This window comes from Mugil cephalus, chromosome 13, assembly GCF_022458985.1.
Source record: "Mugil cephalus isolate CIBA_MC_2020 chromosome 13, CIBA_Mcephalus_1.1, whole genome shotgun sequence".
Lineage (NCBI taxonomy): Eukaryota > Metazoa > Chordata > Actinopteri > Mugiliformes > Mugilidae > Mugil > Mugil cephalus.
Genome location: NC_061782.1, coordinates 797075 through 820756, shown reverse-complemented (window position 1 = coordinate 820756; position 23682 = coordinate 797075). Strand labels below are relative to the sequence as shown.

The following is a 23682-nucleotide window of genomic DNA, read 5'->3' as shown; positions in this document are numbered from 1 at the left end:
GACATGCTAACGTTCTCATTCATGTAAACACACTGGTATGTTACCTTGGTGTATGTTTGCTTGTTTTTTGTTATATGTCTATTTTGGAGTTATATGATGTTTTTCCATGTTTCTACTTGGAAAATTAAGAAATGGGAAAGTGAAGTAATAAGTAGTAAAGTTACTTTACTTTACAATTTACAAATGGGTGGAGCTTATGACCTATACCAGCCAGCCACCAGGGGGAGCTCTACTGGCAATTTTATTTTTATTTTAGAACCAAAAATAAATAAATAAATAAATAAATCTAATGTTTCTCTTTATTTTATTTGTACCCAAACATGATCATTTTTATGGACATTATGAAGATGATATGTGTGTTATAACTGGTTTTACTCCAACACCACGTATAATGTATTTTAAAAGTATATCTACATATATACACACACACATACATATATATGAGAGAGAGAGAATCAAGGTTTCCGTGGCCACTTCATTAGATTCACTAGTCAACCACTAAATCTTTAGTATAATAACTCAGATTTGTAATTTATCAAGATAAACTAATCAACCTGAAACTGAAGAAAAATAATTAATGTCAAATTAAACCAAAGTTTGATCAGAGACATTTTTAAATTCTCCAGGAAAAACTCAATAATTGATTTATTTATTTATTCCTGTGGGCTAAAGGAAGAACTTTAGGTTTTATTACAAATAATTAACTGACTATTAAAAAGGTTAGATCAGAAGTTATTGATTGTTAAGAGCTAAGCTAAGAGAGGCTGACAGGGACAAACATAAGCTAACAGGAGCTAAGTGAACAAAAGCAAATTCAAGCTAATGGGAACCAATGAAAGATGCAGTGACTAACAGGAGCTACAGAAGCTAATAGAAGCTAAAGATAGTACGAGCCAATATAAGCTAACAGGAGTTAACAGAAGCTAAAAGGAAGTAATATAAGCTAACAGGAGCTAATAGAGATTAAAGAAGTTAACAGGCTAGTTAATGAGCAAAAAGGAACTAACTGAACCTCAAACAAGCTAATATAACGTTAGCGGATATAAGCTAACATGATCGAATATAAACACACGGTGCTAATAGAAGTAATATAAGCTAACGGGAGCTAACATCAGCTAAAAGTTAGTAATTGTAACTGAAGGAGGGAAGCTAAAGAAAATAAACGTAGCCGATGTAAGCTAACAGCAGTTGAAAGAAGCTAATGGAATCAAACAGGAAGTAATAGAAGCAAATAGGAGCTAATAAGCTACCAGGAAGTAAGCTAGGCTACCAGGAGCTAAGCTACCAGGAAGCTAGCGGACAGACGAGGAGGCGGGGTCACGTCTTCTTCTAGAAGCTTTATTGATAATTGTTTACATCTCACAATGCATTCCACAAACACGGCTCCCGGCGGGAAGCGTTTTATCGTCACAACTGAAGTATGAAGTTTATCATTCACAATTATTACTTGCATAACAAACAAATGCTCCAAGGTTTCCCAGAAAGTCACTTTATTAAGATAGATCGGCTCCACAGACATGACGGTTATTTAGTTTAATTCTTTTTAATTTTTTTTTTTTTTTCCGGTGGATGAATGTAAACGTGTTCGTCCAGAGTTTCACTACGATGACGATGGAAATAACGACTTCATGTGATGAACGTGTTTTTTTAAATGTCTGCTGAAGGTTTGTCTACGAGTTTCTAAGCTAGAATTACTCAGAAGCGATGAAGGTTTTAAACGGTAGCACAACCCCCCCACAACCCGCCCTCGGCCCCGCGGCCTCTTCAGACTCAAACGCGTCGTTCGTTAATTAGAGGCAACAACAAAAAAACAAAAAAGAAACAAAAAGAAAAACAAAAAACAAGCTCGAAGCTTCAGGGACACGACAGGAAAAAAAAAAAAGATTCATACAAAAAAATAAAATAAACCAAACTCTGCTCACTCTGAGGATAAAATAAAAAACGTAAAACCCGGAAGTGCCTGGAGGAGCTCCGGGTGGAGGGAGGGTGGGCTCAGCTCGACGTTAACACAAATCTGAAGCCGACGTCGCTGTCGTCCGCTCAGAAAACACACAAATAAACGTATAAAGGAATCTGAACTGGAAAAAAAGGTTTTATTATCTTGACAAATACAGTTTGAAGGGCTGCGTCCACGCCACACCCTTCCTCCTCCTCCTCCTCCTCCTCCTCCTCCTCCTCCAACCATCCAGCTCAGGACGTCCTCAAGCCAAACTCAGACTTTCTGCTGCTTCACTCAGTTTTACGCTTCATGCCGGGAACCTTCGCCTGGACCCTGGAAACACAAGAGTTTAGACGTGATTTAGTTCATTTAATCCTCCTGTTAACGTCACATTTACTGACAACTTTTATCGTTTGGGGACAATTTACACCTCCACAAAAAAACTACTGTAAAGATTAATAACGTATGTTATGTCGGGGTCCCCATTAAATTAGGAAAAGTCATTAAATAAAACTAAAGGGTTAAATATTATTATTTATTATTCTATTCATGTATTTGCATATCAATGCTAAGCTAACTGTATTGTGTTTGTTATTTGTAGTAGCAGCATTAGCCCACTAGATGGAGGTGAAGGACGGTGTATTGAGGAGGAGGTAAAGGATCTTTTTTAATTTAATTTGATTCTGACTTAAACTCAAGATATATAAAAATAATAAATAAAATAAACAATAAACAACAGGAAGTGATTCTTCTTCTGGTGAAAGCGTCGACTTACTTTCCAACGACGTCTTTGATCTGGTTGTTGACCAGAGCCACATAGTGATCGATCTGAGTCTGGAAAAGATAATGATAAAACCCGTGTAAGCTAACAGGAGCTAATATAAGCTAACACAAGCTAATGAAAGGGTTAGCTGGAGCTAATCAAAGTTACGATAAGCTAACAAAAGCAGATAGGAGTCAATAAAAGATGCAAGTGACTAACAGGAGCTAACACAAGCTAGCAGGAACTGATATAAGCTAATATAAGTTATCAGGAGCTAATATGCTAACGCAGGCCTGGCTTGTACCTGGTGTTTCTCGTAGATGATCGGGCAGCAGAACGCTCCGATCAGACCTGAAGAAGAAGAAGAAGAAGAAGAAGAAGAAGAAGAAGAGTGGATGATGAGCATCGTGTGATTTAAAATCTTTATCTTTTATTTAAATGTCTTTGTTTAAAGTTTTAAAGGAACAATGATGGAAATAAAACTCACCCAGAATAATGAGAGTGAGGCCGTTGAAAAAGGCACCGACGTAGGTCAGGATCCACATCAACACAGCAAACTGGAGGAGAAGAAGAAGCAGCCACATCATTAGGAACGTTAGTGACATCCACACATATTCTCATCCAACTAAAGCTCAGAGGCTTCAAACCATTTTAGTTAAAGGATCAAAAAATGACAAGAGATGAAACTGAAGAAATGATTAAATCACTAAATAAACCGTTTATTTATTTATGTGGATTAAAATGTCGGAGGATCAATGTTTAATCAGAGCGAATAAAACCGGATGAAAACATTAACGTCAGCCCGGAGCCAAAATGGCCGCCCGTCCCCACCTTGATGGAGTCGACCAGGTCCTCGACCAGGAACAGGCGCCTCAGGTCACAGATGGTCTTGTTGAGTCTGGCCAGAACGATGTCGCTGTATTTGTGGACCATGTCCTCGGACAGCGCCACCTCCTGGTCCAGGTACTGCCTGAGAGGGACAGAGGGACAGAGGGACAGACTCAGGGCTCAGGACAGGACGGACGTCCTTTCTTTTATAAAAACCTGGACATGTTTGGTTCAGAGCAGCTCGACTGGAATAAACCACAATCTAATTAACTCTAATTAACGTAATCTGAGTCCGGCCGACTTTAGGTTCTCAAACCTGCACAGGAAACTTTCACCAGGTTTAAATTCATCACTGATGAAGGTGGTGCAGGACATGAACTCGTCCTCAGAGACGTTTTTATTCAGGCTCATTCATATTAACTCACCATTCAGGGCATGTGGATAATGATAAATAAAAATGATAAATGCACAGATGCACGTCAGAGTTGATTAAAAGCAGTTATTGTAGTTTTCTTTAGATGTGTCGCTGTTTGGGACGAGCTGCCGTCATGATTAACAGGTCTGATCTTTACTGCATCAATAATAAATCAGCCTGTAACATAATTATCCTCATTTAAACTGTTTTACTGAGAAATGCATCAGTGAGAAACAGACGTGATTTTATCAGCAGCTTTAGAACCAACACAAAGTCAAACTCCGGTTGTTTTCCTGTGATTAATCACATCCTGCTACATAAAGTCTCTGCCTCCGTACAGAACGGTCGGCATGACAACTGTCCAGCCCCGCCCACTGACATGGAGGGGGTGGGGCTTGTGACCTGTATGACCCGGGGGAGCCGTGCTGGCTGTGAAGGAGCAGACATTTGATTGGCTGTGATGGTGGGCGGAGCCTTCAGGGGTCAGGGGGCGGGACTCACTTGAAGGGGTGGCCCTCGTCAGACTTCTGGATGGCCTGCAGGATGCCCTTGTATATCCTGAAGCAGATGGTGACGGACAGCAGCGCCAGGCCGATGTAGGAGCAGACGCTCACGATGCTGCACACGGTCAGGGAGAGGAGGAGCAGCAGGGCGGCGCCAAACACCACCCCCGTGGTCTTCACATCCCGCCAGTAAACCAGATCCACCACTGCAGGACAGACCAGACGTTCACGTTCAGACCTTCAGGCTGATCTCAGGCAACGTTACAGCCTCTAAATGTTGAGGAGCAGAAACTGGTCGTCCATTAAAAGCTGAATTAAAAGGAACAACCAACACATTTAAACGCTCTTTCACCTGCAGCTGGTTTATTTCTTAATTCTGTGAAGAACGATTTGATATTATTAAATGTGATTTATACTAAACTATCTGCTGCACAACAACAACTAAGAACATTATCAGAGCGTCGACATTAATAAACTCAACTACCACAAAACTACTGGACATTTCGTAGGAAACAGAACTGCTTGTTTCTAGGCCTCAGCTGTGTTTTGTGTGTAACTGTCTCAGAAATAACAGTAAATGTCTTTGTAATGAATCCGGCCGTGACCCTGTGAAGGGCCGCGGGCCACATGTTGGACACCTGTGGTTTACAAGGAGAATCTAAAGTGATTCACACGTCAACAAACCTCAAGTGTTTTAACTTAAACCGCGTTTACACTCAGATTAAATCAACATTTTCCTGCATTTTAATCGCACTTCATTTACACTGTTTGATTATTTAAAATACTTTTAAATCTCTATGGTTTAATGGATTAAACAGTTTTATTTCTGAACACACGTCAGTTTAAATTCAGAACTAAATGTTTTTTGTTTTTAATGTGATTTATAAAGAAATTGACTTTAACGCTTTGAAAACTTCCAAATACAGTTTTGACATTTCAAGGTTCTTCTGTTGTTTTTTAGCATTAGCATCAGAATCTAACATGACATGCTAACACAGTTAGCATTCGCCTATGGCAGCTTACATTCAGTAAACTAGCACGTTGCTTAGCCATAACTTTCCTGATGAGAATGAAGAGGTGTCTCCTGATTGGCTGCTCGGAGACACAGGGAGCTTCCTGATTGGTTCCCTTCAATGTCAATCTCAGCTTCATAGTTTTTACAACATGAAAACTTAACTTTCAACTTAATCTTCAGTAAAAGACGGAGAGAAATGTCTTTAACTGAACTTCGGTTTCACTTCCTCCTCCTCACAAAAAACACAAGGACCAAGCCTCCGTTTCTCCTCTGACTCCAACTACAAACTACAAACATGGAGGAGCTTCTTTAGGAAACCTGCTTTATTCCACATGTTGTTCCTGGTTAAAACCAGCGCCTGCGTCCGTCCACTTTTATTCCACAGCTTCTAATTAAAGCGTGAACGTTTGAACCAGGAGACGATCACGAGACACGAGGAGCAGATCAGATCTGATGATTCAGTTTAATAAAAAGAAAAGCAGAGTTAAACCTTCCTGCTCCGCGGTCGCTGCATGTGATCGTCACAGCGTTAAAAACTCTGCAGCCAAAGACTCAAACACGGTTTATTCCCGGACAAACAGACGCTGCAGCTCCACACGGTTCAACCAGCAACTCAACACAAACACACAAATAAATACAAGTAAAGATCCAACTGTGAGAAAAGAAAAAGAACTCGTGCAGGACGACGAGTTTAAACTACAACACATTCAGTGAATCAGCTGCAGAGGCAGGAAACATGTGACAGCGTTTCACCATCGGTGCAGAAAGGCTGAAGAACCTGGTTTAGGTGGGTTTGGTTGGAGGTGGGGGGGTTGGGGGGTTTAGGGTGGGGGGGTTAGGGTGGGGGGGGTTTAGGGTGGGGGGGTCTAAGTGGGTTCATGTTACAGCAGGGAATTCCTGGCAGGTCAGTGGACGATATTAGACGTGAGGAAGTTTCCTGTCGTCCGATGACTCGGTTCATCAGCGACCGTGAAGGAATAAAACATGAAATATGCAAACGGATCCAGGGAAACAAGGCTCAGACTGTGGAGCAAAGATAAGACTGAACGGAGTCTGATAATAAGTAAAATGAGTTTCCACTAAGAGACAGAAACGAGCAGCAGCTCAGAAAACAGGCCTTAAAACGTAGAGTTTATCTAATTAACATTTAAGTTTTTCAGCTGCTTAAATAAAACGTTAAAGGTTTAATAGTGTTGTTTGACAGAAACCTCATGTTAAAGGTTTAGTCTTATTTTCCAGACACATGTTACAGACAGAGAGATATTTTAATCTCTAATATTACTGATGAAATCCATCTAAACTCTTAATTTAATGTCACATAAAATTAAATTAATCCTAAAACCTTCACATTCAACAACCTGGAAACAACGAATCCACAGGATCTGTGATTAAACCGTAATATTTCTCTCACACGGTTATTTCTGTTCTCACCATAAAACAAACAGCAGAAATACAAACATCTACCCTCAACATTTAGGCTTTTACTGAGGAGGAGGAGGAGGAGGAGGAGAAGGAGGAGGAGGAGGAGGAGGAGGAGAAAGAGGAGGAGGAGGAGGAGCAGGAGGAGGTGGAGGAGGAGGTGGAAGAAGAGGTGGAAGAAGAGGAGGTGGAGGAGGAGGAGAAAGAGGAGGAGGTGGACGAGGTGGAGGAGGAGAAAGAGGAGATAGTGGGGATAGAGGAGGAGGAGGAGGAGCAGGAGGAGGAGGAGAAGGAGAAGGAGGAGAAGGAAAAATGGAAGGAAAAATGGAAGGAAAAGGAGGAAAAGATGGGGGAGAACGAGAAGGAGGAGAAGGTGGAAGAGGAGGAGGTGGTGATAGAGGAGGAGGAGGAGGAAAAGAAGGAGGAGAAAGAGGAGGAGGAGGTGGAGAAAGAGGAGGAGGAGGTGGTGATAGAGGAGGAGGTGGGGATAGAGGAGGAGGAGGAGGAAAAGAAGGAGGAGAAAGAGGAGGTCCAGTGGTGGCTACATATGGTAGCAGGCTGCCCGCTATGTGGCTATAAATAGCTAACGCCGGCCGCTATGATTTAATCCTGCCTCCGTTTTATGCTAAATTAAAGTAATATCCTCCAGGAGGCGGGACAGGCCTCCACAACCTCCACAGCCTCCACCGGGAACCCTCTTCCCACCGCGGGGGCGAGACGTCAAAGCGTCCGGCGTGACCTCCGCAGGTGGCCGGTCCGCCTCCCACCTTCCCCCGGCCCTTCCCCGGCGCGTCCCCGGCTCGTCCCCGGCCCCTTCCCCGGCTGTTCCCCGGTCCCTCCCCCGGTGCCCGCAGGAGACACGCGGTAAATAAAGGTGGACGGAGGAGAATAAATGAACCAGGGGGAGGCTGTCGCTGGAAAAACAGAAGATTAGGAGCAGACTAACCCCGTTTGGCGTCCATCTTGAAGCAGCAGCTCGGCCAGACGACAGGGGAAGAGAGAGACAGGCGCGCATGCGCAGTTTGACCGGAAGGACTGGAAACTACTAAAAACTACAAATTCTGTTTCCCACCAGGGAAATGACTTGGTCACAGCTTAGCTGCGCATAAAATAACATTAAAATAATAATAATTAAAAAAAGTAAAGATTTATGTTAGAAATAAATGTATGAAGGAGAGTTTTACACACACACACACACACACACACACACACACACACACACACACACACACACACACACACACACTTTCACTAAGCAAACAGAGCTGCCTTACTGCACGGGAGGTTTAGATTAGGAACTTTAATGTCACTGCACACAAGGTACAATGACATGTTGTTTGTCAGAAATCGCCTGTAACAGGTTGATGTCAAGTGTTTAAAGGTAATAAATATAAATATATATATAAATAAATATTATAAATACTTCAGCTGGTATTCAACAAGTTATTTCAGACCAACTGATGCAATGAGGAGCTTCTCATTTCTTCACCCACCAACATGTGGAAAGACACAGGAGATGTTAGTCTGGAGGAGAAGGGTCAAATCAGAATCTGAAACATGTAGAAACTACTGAAACTGGCCTAAGACCTTTATTCCAGACTGGAAGGACAGTGGGGAACCATGTTCTTCATGTATCCATCTAATAAACCAATGAGATCCAGAGTGGAGTCTGTGCAGCTTCCAGACGTCAGTAACTAATCATTAACCGTCAGCGACCGAGCGGCTGATCGGCCAAAGTTCCTCCATGTCAGAGACGCATGAACAGAAACCGGACCAGTCTAAAGTCTAAAGGTTCAGAGGAGACCAAGCAAAATAATAAAAAATAAAAGCAAATTAAAGCAAATTTAAGGCTCTTTTAAAGTATAGTGGGACCTGGATTAATAGACGTATAATAGTAGAAGTAGAGTCAATGCACATGGAGCAAACACAAAAATAGAAACACTTCAATAAACTTAAATAGACTTAGAAACTTAAATTATTATGTACAAACGTTCACTAGGTAGTTGAGACCTGAGAGAACTGCAGAGCGTACATTAGTAAAACTTAATACTATTTATGCTGTAATCTACACATGTAGTAATTTCTTCATTCTCGTCTGGTTCGTTCTGGAACAACTCCTCCCAAACACTAGGTGGCACTGTCTCTCTCTCTCTCTTTTTAACCAGTTGGGTTAATTCTCGTTTCCACTTCCTGCTTCACTTTCAACTTTTGCCAAAATTCAGCCAAACACGAGTCGTACAAACGTCCGTGTCCGAACCTGCTCAGTTACCGATTCGTTACTGATGCAAAACAATCAGAACCATCAGAAAATCGTGGCCAATCAGACAGAAACGCTGAAGAAGAAACACACTAGTGCAAAGACGAGCAGGTAGTTATATTTCTGTGGAGGTTCTACGTCACAAACTGCAGGTTAAGTGTAAAGGTTCAGAGACGGAGCGAATAACGAATCGGATCAGTACCCTGCTCTCTGAAGGGCTTCACAGCCGAGTCCGGTTTGTCCACAGAGACGCTGTCCATGCTCGTCCGATCAGCTCATTCCACCAGGAGACACCAGGAGAGAGTGATACTGCAGGAGGAGGAGGAGGAGGAGGAGGAGGAAGAGGAGTAAAGCTTCCTCTGTTCACTGCAGAGAGCGAATGAAGCGTCTGCTGTCAGCTGATCGTCTGCTGCCAAAACTCTGACGCAGAACCAGCTCCTCCTCCTCCTCCTCCTCCCTTCATCTCACCCTGCTTTGTCATCCCTCCTCCTCCTCCTCCTCCCTTTTCTCTCACCCTGCTTTGTCATCCCTCCTCCTCCTCCTCCTCCCTTTCCTCTCACCCTGCTTTGTCATCCCTCCTCCTCTCGTCTCTAATCTGCTGAGGAAGCAGGACGAGGTCGATGCTGTTTCCAGAGAAATCTGGAAAAATCGTTTCAAAGTCCACAAACTAAAACTAAAATCTCGACTAAAAAGAAAAAAGAAAGAAAAAGAAAAAGAGAAACATACTCAGATTTCTTTTTAAACCATCGTAACTAGTAAAAGATGTTTGGGTTCATTAGGCCGACGCCCCCAGAAACACCAACAACAACAACCTGGTTCAATAACTAGTGGACAGACAGTTATTCAGTAAACTAACAGTAATAAATATTTAATAATCTCTGGTTTAAATCTGAATTAAATTAAATCCACTGAGAATAACTCAGGTATTTGTTGCGTCTGCAGCAGGATGAGATCCTTCCAGACTTTGTCCACTAGATGGCGTCAGCCTCAACGTGAAGACGCCCTTTCATTCTGCTGCTTTAGGCTTATGTGATCTAATTTATGAGGCGGCATCAAACCAGAAACTACTCAACAACATTATCATATTATCAGTAAATCTCAGCAAATTACATTCATTTATTTTTATCCAGTTAACCCTCATTAAATGTTATTATCAAACTCCCTGAGTTATGATGGAAAAATGTCCATTATTCTTAGATAATCAGTCATTTTGAGTTAAAGGACGACTGCGTAGGATTTGTGACCCCTAGTGGTGAAGTTACGAACTGCAATTATATAGCTACTGCATAAACATGATGGAGGACGACCTGCTCCCTCGTCCTTCCCTTCCTCTTTCCATCATTCCTTTCTTTCATTCTTTCTTTATTAACAGCAGGAGGTGTCCTTCCTTACATCTTTCTTTCCTTCTTCCTAGTTTCTTCTTCTTTTCATCTTTCTTTGTCTTTCCTTCATTCCATCCCTCTTTCTCCATTTCTTTTATTCTTTCCTTCCATCTTTTCTTCCTTCTTTTTTCGTATTCACGTGAAAATAACAGTAAAAACATTAGTTTATTTTGCTAGTTTTAAAAAGTACCATACGAAAATACCACGTTCTTCTCCTTCACTTTATATTTTTTATTTTGTTTATCTCAGAGAGAGTTAAATCCATTCTAAATTTAATTTTCTAAGTCCGATATATTGAATTATGTCTAATTTCTTTATTAGAAGACAAGAGAAAATGTTTTAGTTTTGGACCAACGCTTGGATTTATTTACATTTTTTTATGTGAGAACACATGATCCTGTGTAGATGTGCGATAAATACGGAGGAACTAACTGAGCTGGGGCTGATATGATATGATGCAGCCATGTATTGTGGGTGTAGTAGAGATAACGTATTGAATCTGTCTGCTCCGTACGACTGATGGTATTTAAGTGGTGCTGGGTTTCAGATTTGCATCTCAAGTTATTTCCGGTGCAGACAGAAGCTAAAACCAGTGTGTAACCCGATTCTACAGCTCAGGGGCTTGCAGGGCGTTGAAAAGCAGAATCACATGTTACTTACCACATTTTAAAATAAAATGAGCAGGGGTGGAGTTATTCTACTGAGGCGGAAATGCACAAAATGCAGCAAAAACGAAAAAAACAAAAAACGAGTTAAAACTAGACGACAAAATGCAAAAGTGTTAATGTTCAACGAAATGCAATAAAAAGGGGGACGATGCAAGAAAAGGGGGAAGGTGACGGGATATAAATGAAAACTGGAGAACAAAAACAATGGAGATGATTCGAGATGGACATGAAAACTGAGGAGGAGGATGAAGTGGGGGTGGTGTCCATGCCGGGGATGGTTTAGTTTACCTGCTCTTATGTTCAGGTTTGGCATCTTAAAGAGTTTTCCACCCTCCGGGTTCTTCTTCGCCGCCGGCTCCTCTGGTTTGCAGACGGGGGAATGGGTGAGAGGAGCTTGGGGTGGAGGCTGCTGGATATCCAGCTTCTCCAGCTCAGACTTGCTCTTCTGGGGGGAGGCCTGGGTGAGGAGGAGGTAGGAGCTCTGGCTCGGAGGCTCTTCTTCAACCTCCGGAGTTATTTTTGTTGGTACCGCATCCGTCAGCCCAAAGCTCAGGTCGTCATCCATGGGTATCTCCGGGGGCTTGGAGGAGGCGAACTTGGAGGTGTCCAGAGCTTCGAGGAACTCGTCGATAACACCTTTCGGAGGCCGTTCGATGAACTCAAACTCCTCAGAGGACACTTCATGCTCGGACACTTCTTCTGCCACTTCCGGCTCCTCCTCCATTTCCATCTTCATGTCCTTCTTCTCCATTTCCACCTGGAAGCTGGCGGGATTCTTGGCCATGGCTTCCAGGACCGGAGACAGTGAATCTGCAGTTGGCGACTCTGAATCCGAATCCTCAGCAAACGTCTTTTTGCTCTGGAAGTCGAGTGGCTCAAACTTTTCGGCCATTTTGGGAGACTCGTGGCTCGAGAACCAATCCTTCTGCTCGATCTTCACAGGTTCCTCATCTTTGGCCTTTGTTGGGGTGGTTTCCTCAGCCTCCTTAACGAGATCAAAGGCGCCAAAGCTTTTGTCATCTTCCACTTTTGCCATGTCTGCAGCTCTCCCCTCCATCTCCTCGGCCATCTCCTTCAGCAGAGACACTTTAGCGTCGCAAGCAAATGGATTGTTAGCGGACAGATTGATGGGAGGGTTGGGAGACTCCATCATCCGCCGTTCAAGGATGGGGCTCTGCTCCTCCGGGCTTCCCTCGGACGACCCGGAGTCGATTTTGTCTGCGTTCAGAGGGGAAGACTTCAGGATGTCTGGAAGCGACGGCGGTAGAGCCGAATCCTCCTCGTCTTCTTCATCTTCTTCATCATCATCTTTGAGGCCAGATGAAAACTGGTTCACTGGCTGCACTGGAGAGTCGGCCGCCATCTTGCCGGTCTCAAATGTTTTGGCCTCGTCTAAGAAAGACGGAGGGCTATCCTGGGACTCGCCCGTCTGTCCATACTGGACCAGATCCGGAGTTGGACTCTCTGACATTTTTGTTGCCCTGCTGTCAGACTTGGTTTCTCCAAAATGGGAGTAGCCGCTGTCCGCCAATGGGGAGTACCCCTCAAATGGGTTACTGTTCTTCTTCACCTCATACATCAAGTCATCGTCTTCGTCGGACTGGTTGCCATGAAGGTTTGCCTCAAACCTGGAGGAGCTAATGGGGGCTGTGTCCTTTTGGAAGGAATCCATGGAGGCCTTGGTGTTGTCTTGAGATGTTAGGAATGGTGAATCCCAGCGCTCTGTTGGGTTAGAGGAGGCAAGATGAGACTCAAGAACCATCCCCTGGGGATTCACAGGGGAAGGGCCGGTGGAGGACCTGTCTGAGCTAACCAGCTTCTCGTCAGGCGAAAAGGAAACGCCGCTGTCTTCGCACGGGTTATGGGGCCCTGGGTCTTTCCCTAAACTCAGGTAAGGGCCGGCTAACGGATCTAGGAGGTCTTCCTCATTCTTACTAGGGTCACCCTCCCTGGGCATCTCCTTGGAAAGAGTAGTCGGGGGTTCGGTGGAGAAGGAGCCCAGGTTTGCAGCAGATCCGGAGGTGGGGGGCTGGTTGGGACTCTCCGTCAAAGAGAGTTCTTCCAGAGAGTCGGGGGAGTGGAGGGGGGAGAGAGGGGAGATGGGAGCAGGGGAGTCACCCCTCTGCCCAAGTGCTTGAATATAAAGAGGGAGGAGGGAGAACGCAATACAGCACATATCAAAGACATACTCCATTCCTCACAGTGCTCACCACACCTGGGTAAGTTACTGACAACATGTTGACAAATGTTGAGGATGCTTCAGATATCGGCACCAGACAAATGCTGCTACAAGTTGGCTGGGGCCGGTTTTAGGACTCAGTTCTGTATTTTCCAAAGCTTTCACTTGAAATAAACATGGTCCTCAGCTGATAGTAGCTCCTCCTCAGCTCATTTTACTAGTTTCTCAGCTAATAGTAGCTCTTTCTAGCCTCTTAGCTAATGGTAGCTCTTCCTAGCCCCTCAGCTAATCTTCCTAGCCCCTCAGCTAATAGTAGCTCCTCCTCAGCTCATTTTACTAGCCCCTCAGCTAATAGTAGCTCTTCCTCAGCTCATTTTACTAGCCCCTCAGCTATGTATCTTTCTAGCCTCTAGTAGCTCTTTGCCTGCCTTCCTCTGCTAATAGTAGCTCTCTCAGCCTTTTACAAATGTAAACTCTTTCTAGCCTCTCAGCTAATGGTAGCTCTTTCTAGCCTCTTAGCTAATGGTAGCTCTTCCTAGCCCCTTAGCTAATAGTGTCTCTTTCTAATATAATAATAAATTTTAACCTAAATAATGTGTTGTTGTGTAGAAAAATTACAAAAGGCTTTTAAAAGGACATGATAAACTCAATCTCATATTTAGTTTCAAGTTTGTTCACATGTGTTCTTCATCTTTCAAAGTATTTTATTTCATTAAGGTGTATTATTAATTAGATTGCCCAATTGTTGCCTCGTCTTTAGTACTTGTTGGCCATTCGTAAGGCTCTTGTTTTGCTTCTAAACCTTCACAGATATTTTGTCTTGGAATACACAGAAGTACCATGAGTCCTACCTTCCACAGTCATGACTGGGAAGCATTTGTCTGGAGGTTGGTGTAAATCATAAATAATTTGTTTGCCCCAGGTCTGGCGCCAATAGACCATGCCCAGAAACAGATAATGATTCCTCTCGTTCTTCAAGTTTTTTTCAACAAATTCAAACCGAAACAAACACTGAAAAGAATCATTATGAAACTGCTTGTGTAAGTTCATGTCAGTCTACTCTACAACAATCACACAAAAGTAACGATGCAACGAGCGATGGCAAATTTAGAGATTCGAGTAATCCCGCAGGCATCTTAGGTAAAGGTTCAAAAACATGCAACAAACATAAATTACAAACGGTGAGGAGTGAACTCAAGGAAGTGGCTTAAGAAATAAGGTAAACGATGGAGAAAGAAAGGGAAACGCAGCGAGCAGAGAGGACTTGCCTGTAGGGAATTGCATCAGAGGATGAGGCTGAGCTTTAGAAGGAGAAGGTACATCTGTGGAGGAAACCAGAGAAAGTAGCAGAAAGTGAGATTATTTAAGCCCAGAAAGAAAAGACTGGAGGTGGAGACAGAAACCAGAGCCTCAAAGGACGAAGCACATCAGAATGAAAGGAAACCGAACAGACCCGGTTTAAAATCTGCATGAAATGTCAACAGTTTCTGAAGAGCGAATAGTAGCTCCTCCTAGCCCCTAAGCTAATGGTAGCTCCTCATAGCCTCTCAGCTAATGGTAGCTCCTCCTAGCTTCTAGCCTCCCAGCTAATAGTAGCTCTACCAGCTAATAGTAGCTCCTCCTAGCCCCTAAGCTAATGGTAGCTCCTCCTAGCCCCTAAGCTAATGGTAGCTCCTCATAGCCTCTCAGCTAACAGTAGCCCCTCCTAGCTTCTAGCCTCCCAGCTAATAGTAGCTCTACCAGCTAATAGTAGCTCCTCCTAGCCCCTAAGCTAATGGTAGCTCCTCATAGCCTCTCAGCTAACAGTAGCCCCTCCTAGCTTCTAGCCTCCCAGCTAATAGTAGCTCTACCAGCTAATAGTAGCTCCTCCTAGCCCCAAAGCTAATGGTAGCTCCTCCTAGCCCCTAAGCTAATGGTAGCTCCTCATAGCCTCTCAGCTAACAGTAGCCCCTCCTAGCTTCTAGCCTCCCAGCTAATAGTAGCTCTACCAGCTAATAGTAGCTCCTCCTAGCGCCTAAGCTAATAGTAGCTCCTCCTAGCCCCTAAGCTAATGGTAGCTCCTCATAGCTTCCCAGCTAACAGTAGCCCCTCCTAGCTTACTAGCCTCTCAGCTAATGGTAGCTCTTCTTAGCCTCTGCACTAATAGTAGCTCCCCCTAGCCTCCCAGCTAATAGTAGCTCTACCAGCTAATAGTAGCTCCTCCTCGCCTCACAGCTAATAGCTCCTCCTAGCTAATAGTAGCTCTTCCAGCTGTTTTGTAGCTGGTTTTTGCCTTTAATCTTTACTTTGTGTTCAAGTGGAACTTTTTGACGTTGGCCTTTATTGCTGGTAGTTAAAAGTAGCTTTAGTGTGTGTGTGTGTGTGTGTGTGTGTGTGTGAGGAAGCAACAACAACAGGACGACAAAGAATCATTCACACTTTATCACAACGAGAAATCTAAACTATGTTGACAACAATAAACGTTTTCAATGCCATTACACAACCAGCATATCCGCAACATCAGGTACGTTGCCACAGAGAGGAAACTGGATCCTTGTGCAAGTCAGAAAGCTAATAAAGACACATTAAACTTAATTAAATCTAGGGTGGAATGCAGAAAACAGAAAAGAAACCAACTCAATTAAGTGAGTGTGATCGGACCCTGAAATAACCAGGAGGAGAAGAGCCAGAGAATAAAGGAAACGGCTAAAGAGAATAACGTGTAACTCTGAGTTGTTTTTGACCCATTAGCTCCTCGGTTGTGCAAATGCAGCAACCAAAATGATTCAGCATGAAACCAAACTTTGAATATTGGCCTATTGTATTTTCGACTTTCTAACTGTGGAGACAGTTTTAGGTGGAAAACCAGTCTGGTAAATAGCCAGGGCTGAAATGGGCCCATGAGGCAGCTCCCTTTGTTTCAGAGTAGTCAGTCAGACGAGGTCTTTATGTCGGATAAAACTATTAAAAAGGTGGTGCTACATTGCTGAGTTGCAGTAAGAAGGAAACGTATTTTGTAGTGGAAAGTTACAGCCCTGTATGCTAATGTATCTGATGTAAACTGCTACAGACATATGCTAACTGCATTAGCATGTATTTAGAGGCAAAACGCATGGTTTCAGACACTGAGCTAGTTTCTAAGGCTGATGCTAAAAGCAATAGACGCACCACAGAATCACAACAATATGGAACAGCTCTGCTACACTGAAGCTAAAGCTAGTAGAGCTCCACCCCCTCCATGTTAGTGGGCGGGACCTGGGTCAAAATATAACACTAAAATACACATCAATCGTTTTTCAAGAATGGTTTCAGTCATTTTAGGTAATATAATGTCGATGAACGTGAACAAGTGTCATTGTTTTGGATAAGATTCATTTCAGTTCATTATTTGAAGCTCTAGAAACAGGATGTGACATAATAACGAAAAATCATTTCCTTGTAACAGGTGGAAACAGAACAGAGTAATATTACTAAAACTAAAAAAGGAGGAAGAGTGGGCGGGGCATGATGAGTCTGGAGAAAGTGGGCGGGGCATGGTGAGTCTGGAAGAAGAGTGGGCGGGGCATGGTGAGTCTGGAGGAAGTGGGCGGGGCATGGTGAATCTAGAGGAAGAGTGGGTGGGGCGCGGTGAGTCTGGAGGAAGAGTGGGCGGGCATGGTGAGTCTGGAGAGAAGTGGGCGGGGCATGGTGAGTCTGGAGGAAGAGTGGGCGGTGCATGGTGAGTCTGGAGGAAGAGTGGGCGGTGCATGGTGAGTCTGGAGGAAGTGGGCGGGGCATGGTGAATCTGGAGGAAGAGTGGGCGGGGCATGGTGTGTCTGGAGGAAGTGGGCGGGGCATGGTGAGTCTGGAGGAAGTGGGCGGGGCATGGTGAGTCTGGAGGAAGAGTGGGCGGGGCATGGTGAGTCTGGAGGAAGTGGGCGGGGCATGGTGAGTCTGGAGGAAGTGGGCGGGGCATGGTGAGTCTGGAGGAAGTGGGCGGGGCATGGTGAGTCTGGAGGAAGAGTGGGCGGGGCATGGTGAGTCTGGAGGAAGTGGGCGGGGCATGGTGAGACTGGAGGAAGTGAGCGGGGCATGGTGAGACTGGAGGAAGTGGGCGGGGCATGGTGTGTGACTTTGTTAGTGTTTCTAAAACTACTGATAAAGTTATGTCGATTTCTTCCTGAAGCATTTCTCAGTAAAACAGTTCAAATCGGGATAAATGAGGATAATTATGTTACAGGCTGATTTAATATTAATATAGATCAGACCTGTCAATCATGACAGTAACTGACCCCAGTCACAGATCTAACAATCAATCGTCTTTCTATTCAAAGACATAAATTCCCTTTTACCTTGATGAAAAGAAAAGAAAAATAAGTGATTTAATCAACTTTGATATAAATCTGTATAAATGTTCCAGATGATTAAGAACCGTGCTGATCTTCAGAGAATTAACTTGTTAATTCCACATTCATGCCGATCAGATATGAAACTGATTGTTCACGTGAGACCGTTTGTTTACCTCTGGGGTTGAGGTTTGACTTCCAGCGATGAAGACCTGGGATTGAACCAATGAGATAAACGTTAAACTGACTGTGTCACGTTCTCCATGGAACCAGGATCACATCCAGTCTAAACGTAAACTGATCATTTTATTCATACTATTTCTGAATGTTTGTTATTTTTATGGATTCTATAATGTGCACGATTGTAGAATTAGATGTAAATAAAATAAAATGGCTATAGGCTTCAAGATACCCAAAATTTATATAAATGAACTGGCAGCTTGGGCTGCGTTTCATCCGTTAACAAAAAATAAGAACTCGTACATCGCCACATTAAGCCCCACCCACAAACGATCTGATAGGTGGATCCAGCAGATCTTAGCTGGAGAGATTCCAGATAAACTTAAAAGTCTCTAAGCTACAAAAACCTATCAACTCACAAAGACAATGAAAACAACCTTAAACTAAAGGTAAAGATGTCGGGGATTTAAACACAACAAGTTTTCTAGAAGCTGTAAAAACACACAGCTAAGTCCTTTCACATGAGGGGTCAGAGGTCAGAGGTCAGGACAGGATATCCAGTAACCGAGGGCCGGCTCAGGTCACTGTGGCCTTCGTCGGGTTTCAGACATTTAACAGACCAAAGCTGAGATAGAAGACAAAACGTCTTCAGACAAATCTGTGGACAAACCTCCATTAATTCTAAAAATATTAGAATAAATAATTAAGAAAAGCACCTGTTCAAGTTTAAATCAACACATGCACTTGAAAAAAATAATCAGGACGCTTACAAAATTAAACAACAGTGTCGTCAGCGTATCGAGAGATTTTACATTAACACTAAGTTAAATTTATTCCTAACTCCAGTGTAAAGGGTTTTCTATCAATCGTGTTTAGTTCTGTTCACTTTTGTAGCGTGTTATTCATGTAAAGTTATTCTGGAATAAATAAATACATTATTAAATAATCAGAAACTGTAACTGGTAATATATTTAAAGCTGGTTGTGGTTTATTCTTTACTTTTATAGGTCCTAATAATAATCCAGCTTCTAAAGTGGTGACGTTTCCTGTCCCTTAACCTTGATAAATTCTCCTCCCTGTGCTACAAATATCTCGTAACTTGAAAACCGATATGACTTCAGGCCAAATAATCACCTGCTGCCAGCTTGTAAAAAAAAACAAGGTGACTCCTTCCCTTATTTAGACTTTTAATATGGTCATTTTATTCGTTTGTTGTTATACAGTTTTACAACCAGATAACTTTGGTCAACGCAGGATATTTTAATGACAGGTAAAAAGAGAATCTGCTGCCTACAGTAACAACGCTAACTGCTAATTTCAGCTACTTCAGTGACTGACGTCTGGGAAGATTCATGTCGGTTAAATATTTCTACAGTAATTCAAGGAATGCTGAGTCTGATATTCAAGTATAACATATCACCCTCCTGTCACTGACACACATAACTCTCTTCATTAGCAAAGTGTTCCCGCAGAGCTAGGCTAGCTGATCCAGTCTTTATGCTACGCTAGGCATGTTTAAGGTGCAGCCGTCAGATTAGGCTGTTAAATTTATTCATTTAGGCTAAATATCTTGTTCGGTGTGTCTCTGTAACATCACTAAAATATTGAAATGTTTCTTTTAGTTAATGTCTTACATTAAAAACTGAAAATATTATCAGATATTGTCCTTAAAAATACTACAAATATGAATAAAACCAACATGAAAACATGTTAATTGTTTAAATTCTTGTGTATCAGGACTAAAAACTAAAACAGATGATTTAAAGGCTTTAAATTTATCTGAGTTTCACTTGTATTAGATGGATGGATACGTTCTGCTTTAAATGGGTGTTTAACATTAAGCAGATCAACAATTAAATCAGTTTAATGAGAATTAAATAAAAGCATCTTTCCCTGATTTCTCTGAATACATGTGAAGGTTTGTTGAATTATATTAGTTAAATTTATAGTTTAAGTTTAAATATGTCATGATTCTGTTTGAATTTGAGTTTATTCGTCCGTTTCAAACTAAATTAGAGAAAGAATATTAAATATTCACAGATGCGTGAACGAAGGACAACGTTTGACTGGAGTCGAAGCTGCAGAAACTAAAACAAACAGAGGTTTGCAAAACTGAGACCAACGCAGCGTAAAGTTAAGAGTTCAGCTAGCAGCAAGGAAAGGGAAGCTAAAAGTAATGATGCTACTGGGACACAAAAAACAGATGCTAACAAAGTAACAGATAACAAGAGTGAATCTAAGGAACTTAGACAGATGCTAATGGGACAGATGCTAATGAGACAGATGCTAATGGGACGGATGCAGAGAAAGACTGAAACAGATGGAACAAAAGCTAACAAACCTGAGGCAAATGGACAAAGCTAACAGAGTAGTCGTTAACAACGGTAAACGGGATTGAAGCTAAAAAAGTTTCCGTGCTAATGGAACCAAAGCTAATAGAGTAAAGCTAAAGCTAGTAAAGCTAAAGGAACTGGAGCTAAAGGTGCCGACGCTAGTGAAAAGACTGAACAGAGCTGAAGCTACTAGAAAATGCTAACAAAGTAGAAGTTAAAAGGAGTAAAGCTAAAGGAACTTGGTCCAACAGTAGAAGAGTTAATAGAACAGATGCAGAGAAAAACTGAAGCAGATGGAACAAAAGCTAACGGGCTCATGGAGAAAGCTACTAGAGCAGACGCTAACCAGAGTAAAGCTAATGGAAGAGAAGCTAAAAGTAGGATGACTGTGATAGAAGTTAACAGAACAGAACATACTGAAACACTGGCGCTAACGGAACAAAAGCTAACGGAGAGGAATCCAGAAGTCATCCCACGAGGCTGTTTCAGCTTCACAGAGGTTCTCAGGCGCTAATCAGGCCACGATGGAGCGTGAAAAACAAAAACAGACGAGTGCAACGATGGCAAAGACTGAACGTACGCTAATGATTTTTTTTGTGCTGCTGCTGTAACTGGATCATCCACCTCCTCCACCAGAGGCCTCGCCCCACCCTGCAGCCAACACAGCCCTGTTTACCAGACCCATCTCCACACAACAACAGCAGCACATCCCAACATGCACTCACTGCTTTTCATCTGCAGCTCAGGACACACAGAAAACACAGAAACAGAAAAATAAAACGCAGTTTGAGGAGGACTCGGCTGAGGGGAGCTGAGGGCCTGTCCGGCCTCAGACCTGGAATTTGGGTGGAGGTGACGGTGGTGGATGAATGACAGGGTAACAACACGTCCTATAAAAGCTGGTGCAGGGTTTAAAGTCTGTGAGATCCAGGGAAGCCGACGGGGAGTGGACGCAGAGCGGATTCCTTTGTTGTGACTAAGCTGTGCTGCGCCGCGCTGCGCCCCACCTGCTTCCATTATCGGACAGATTCTAATCTGCCTCGTCGCCTCTTACCTACTTACACTGGCCTATGTATTAAAAGTCGCTCTAATATGGCATAATCTCTGTTCTAATTCAGATCAGCAGATTAAATAATAATAACCCGGTAGGTGTTATAAACCGGTGGATGCAGGAGCGCGTGGGTCACACCTGACACCGGCCATCAGAAACCACACACCATCGGCCGTGTTTGCCTTGTTCTCAAGCTTGAATTGCAGGGACGTTGTGCAGCTCAGACAGCTGGTGAATAATTAAAACATAAAACGGTATTTATTTGATATAAACGGGCCAAAATCACGCGTGTCCGATAATGGATCTCGGCTAGAAACAGCGGGTAGCGGCAGTGAGCAGATGGGCGATGCTCAGTCTGCCGTAATAAAAGTCACCTGTACCGGCGATTTAAACCACCAATATGGACCTAAAACGTGTTTAAAAGCTTCTGCTGGCGCTAAGGTAAATGTATAAAGCGCAGCTGGAGGCTGAATGGAGATAAAAACCCCGTAAAAACCCCGTAAAGACGCCATCTCCTCCCGTTAATTTGTCCAAACAGGTGGGCCGCATCACTACAACACAGCAAAACCGGGCTAACGTGTTAGCTCCGCGCTAGCTCCCCGCACAAACTCCCACCAAGCACCTTTCAAAATGTCTTTTTATTATCTGTCAATAAACTCTTTGTGTGTCTAAATCCATTTTATTCAATTTACAATAAATGGAAAGAGTGAAGCGGGAGCTGAGCTTCATACTGGCCCCCTCCCCCGGGGTTAGCATCGCTAGCTAACCGCCTAATCCTTCACTTTATGCGTAAGTATCATCAATCTGGAATAAAACGCACTTATTTAGTTCTGATTTATATTTGTGTAGCCGATATAAACAGCTCTTCTCCCGGTTACCGGAGGCTCCTTGTCTGCGTCTGGAGCTCGATGCTAAACCCGCGTTAAAGACACGTTAAACCGGTGAGGACGGAAAATTAACGTTCAGCTCCATTTCACTAATAATTATTTTTATTTCTACGATTTTAAAAAAATAATAATACTAAAAATAAATAACTATTTGACTTGAATGTATGTAGAGTTTATCCGTGCGGATACTCACACGATGCTGGAGCCGGTGCTTCCTCTGTCACCGCCGCCTGCGCTGGAGCCTCTGCGGGGGATGGGGCTTCTTTCCGGGGCTTAGCCGCGGGGAGGGCGTCGCTCGCAGGGGCTGGTTCTGGCTCGGGAGCAGCCTGTGGCTCCTCTGCGATCTTCGTGCTCTCCGCTTCGGCTTTAGGGGCCACTGCCTCGGGCACGCTGGGGACAAAAGAGCCGCTGCTGCTGGTGGTGGTGGTGGAGTCCGGGGCTGGTTCTGGTTCCGCTAGTAACGTGTCGGTCGCCTCCTCCGGGGAAGTGAAGGAGGAAGTTTCTGTGAACTCCTGGGGCGCAGTATCCTCGGCTATGTGCCGCTGCAGGGCGTCCTGGGCCCCGCCGACCAAGTCCACAATCTCATCCGGGCCGTAGAAGTCCTTCGTGGGCTCGGCCTGGTAGTGGTGGACCTCCTCGGGGAAGAGAGAGGTGGAGGAAGACACTTGCTGCTCCTCGCTGTCTGCCATTTTTTCACTTCTTTTTTTAATCTCCTGTGGCGGAAAAAAAGTTTCTGGTCCGGTTACGCTGACTTCCACCGGGGAGAGCTTTAAAAGTTAAAAGAAGGAGCGGACAAAGTTCACCCCACGGCTGTCACCTCCGAGTCGGACCCGAGTCCCAGGCGGCCACGGTGAAGTTGAGAAAAAGAAGAAGAAGAAGGGTTAAACTGCGCCGGCCAATCAGCTGCGGGCTGGCTCGTGATTGACACCATCCGCAACCAATCAGCTGCGACATTTCGCTTGAGTGACAGCAGCCGCAGCCAATCAGCGCTCTGCAAAGTAGTCGGAGGTTGAACCGTGCGCCTGCATCGATCCAGCACTAAAGTTGAGTCAGAGTTTCTCTGATTTGACTTCTGCTCCAGTGGAGAACTTTTTACATAACTCTGGTTTCTACATAAACTCCTCCTGCTGCCTCAAACCCGCAGAAGCTCCAGCTACAGGCAGAGGCCAGTTAGTTTATTAAGTCACCGTCAACTTTATAGTGAGTTCTGACACGTGCAGCTCATAAACCGGACTGGAAACTGTTTCCCCAGGTTCTGTTAGAAAGTCCAAGGTCCAGAAACAAACTGTGGGGAGGTGCTTTTTGTTCCTGTTGCTGCTTCCAGACTCTGGAACAAACTGTCCCCGACGTTCACACGGCTCTGATCATTTTAACCTGAAGCTTTTAAACCGGCGCTCGGCTCAGTCTGGTCTCTAGTTGTGTTTTATTATCCTCATCGTTTCTGATTCATTTACTTTTGGAAGGTTTTTAACCTTTGATTTCACGTGTTGAGTATCTCCTGGTTATATAAATAAAATCTGATGATCTGAAACTGTACATAAACATAGTATAAAAAAACA

The 23682-nt window shown here is 43.6% G+C and overlaps 1 protein-coding gene across 5 annotated transcripts; it reads right to left on the bottom strand.

Annotated features, from left to right (window-relative positions):
* Positions 1 to 1317: 1317 nt before the first annotated feature.
* LOC125018496 (reticulon-4-like) lies at positions 1318 to 22998 on the bottom strand. 5 transcript variants are annotated; one of them, XM_047602441.1, is made up of 10 exons: positions 22317 to 22998; positions 17849 to 17884; positions 14637 to 14690; positions 11478 to 13322; positions 4447 to 4654; positions 3534 to 3672; positions 3190 to 3259; positions 3007 to 3053; positions 2715 to 2773; positions 1318 to 2272 (listed from the first exon to the last, which is right to left on the bottom strand). In XM_047602441.1, the coding sequence occupies exons 1-10, from the start codon at positions 22810 to 22812 to the stop codon at positions 2230 to 2232; spliced, it is 2997 nt and encodes a 998-aa protein (XP_047458397.1). In that variant the 5' UTR covers positions 22813 to 22998; the 3' UTR covers positions 1318 to 2229. The 5 variants fall into 5 exon arrangements, with proteins under 5 accessions (XP_047458397.1, XP_047458400.1, XP_047458398.1 ...); XM_047602444.1 differs by having other exon boundaries at positions 11478 to 12911; positions 22317 to 22997; XM_047602442.1 differs by lacking the exon at positions 17849 to 17884.
* Between the last annotated feature and the right edge of the window lie 684 nt (positions 22999 to 23682).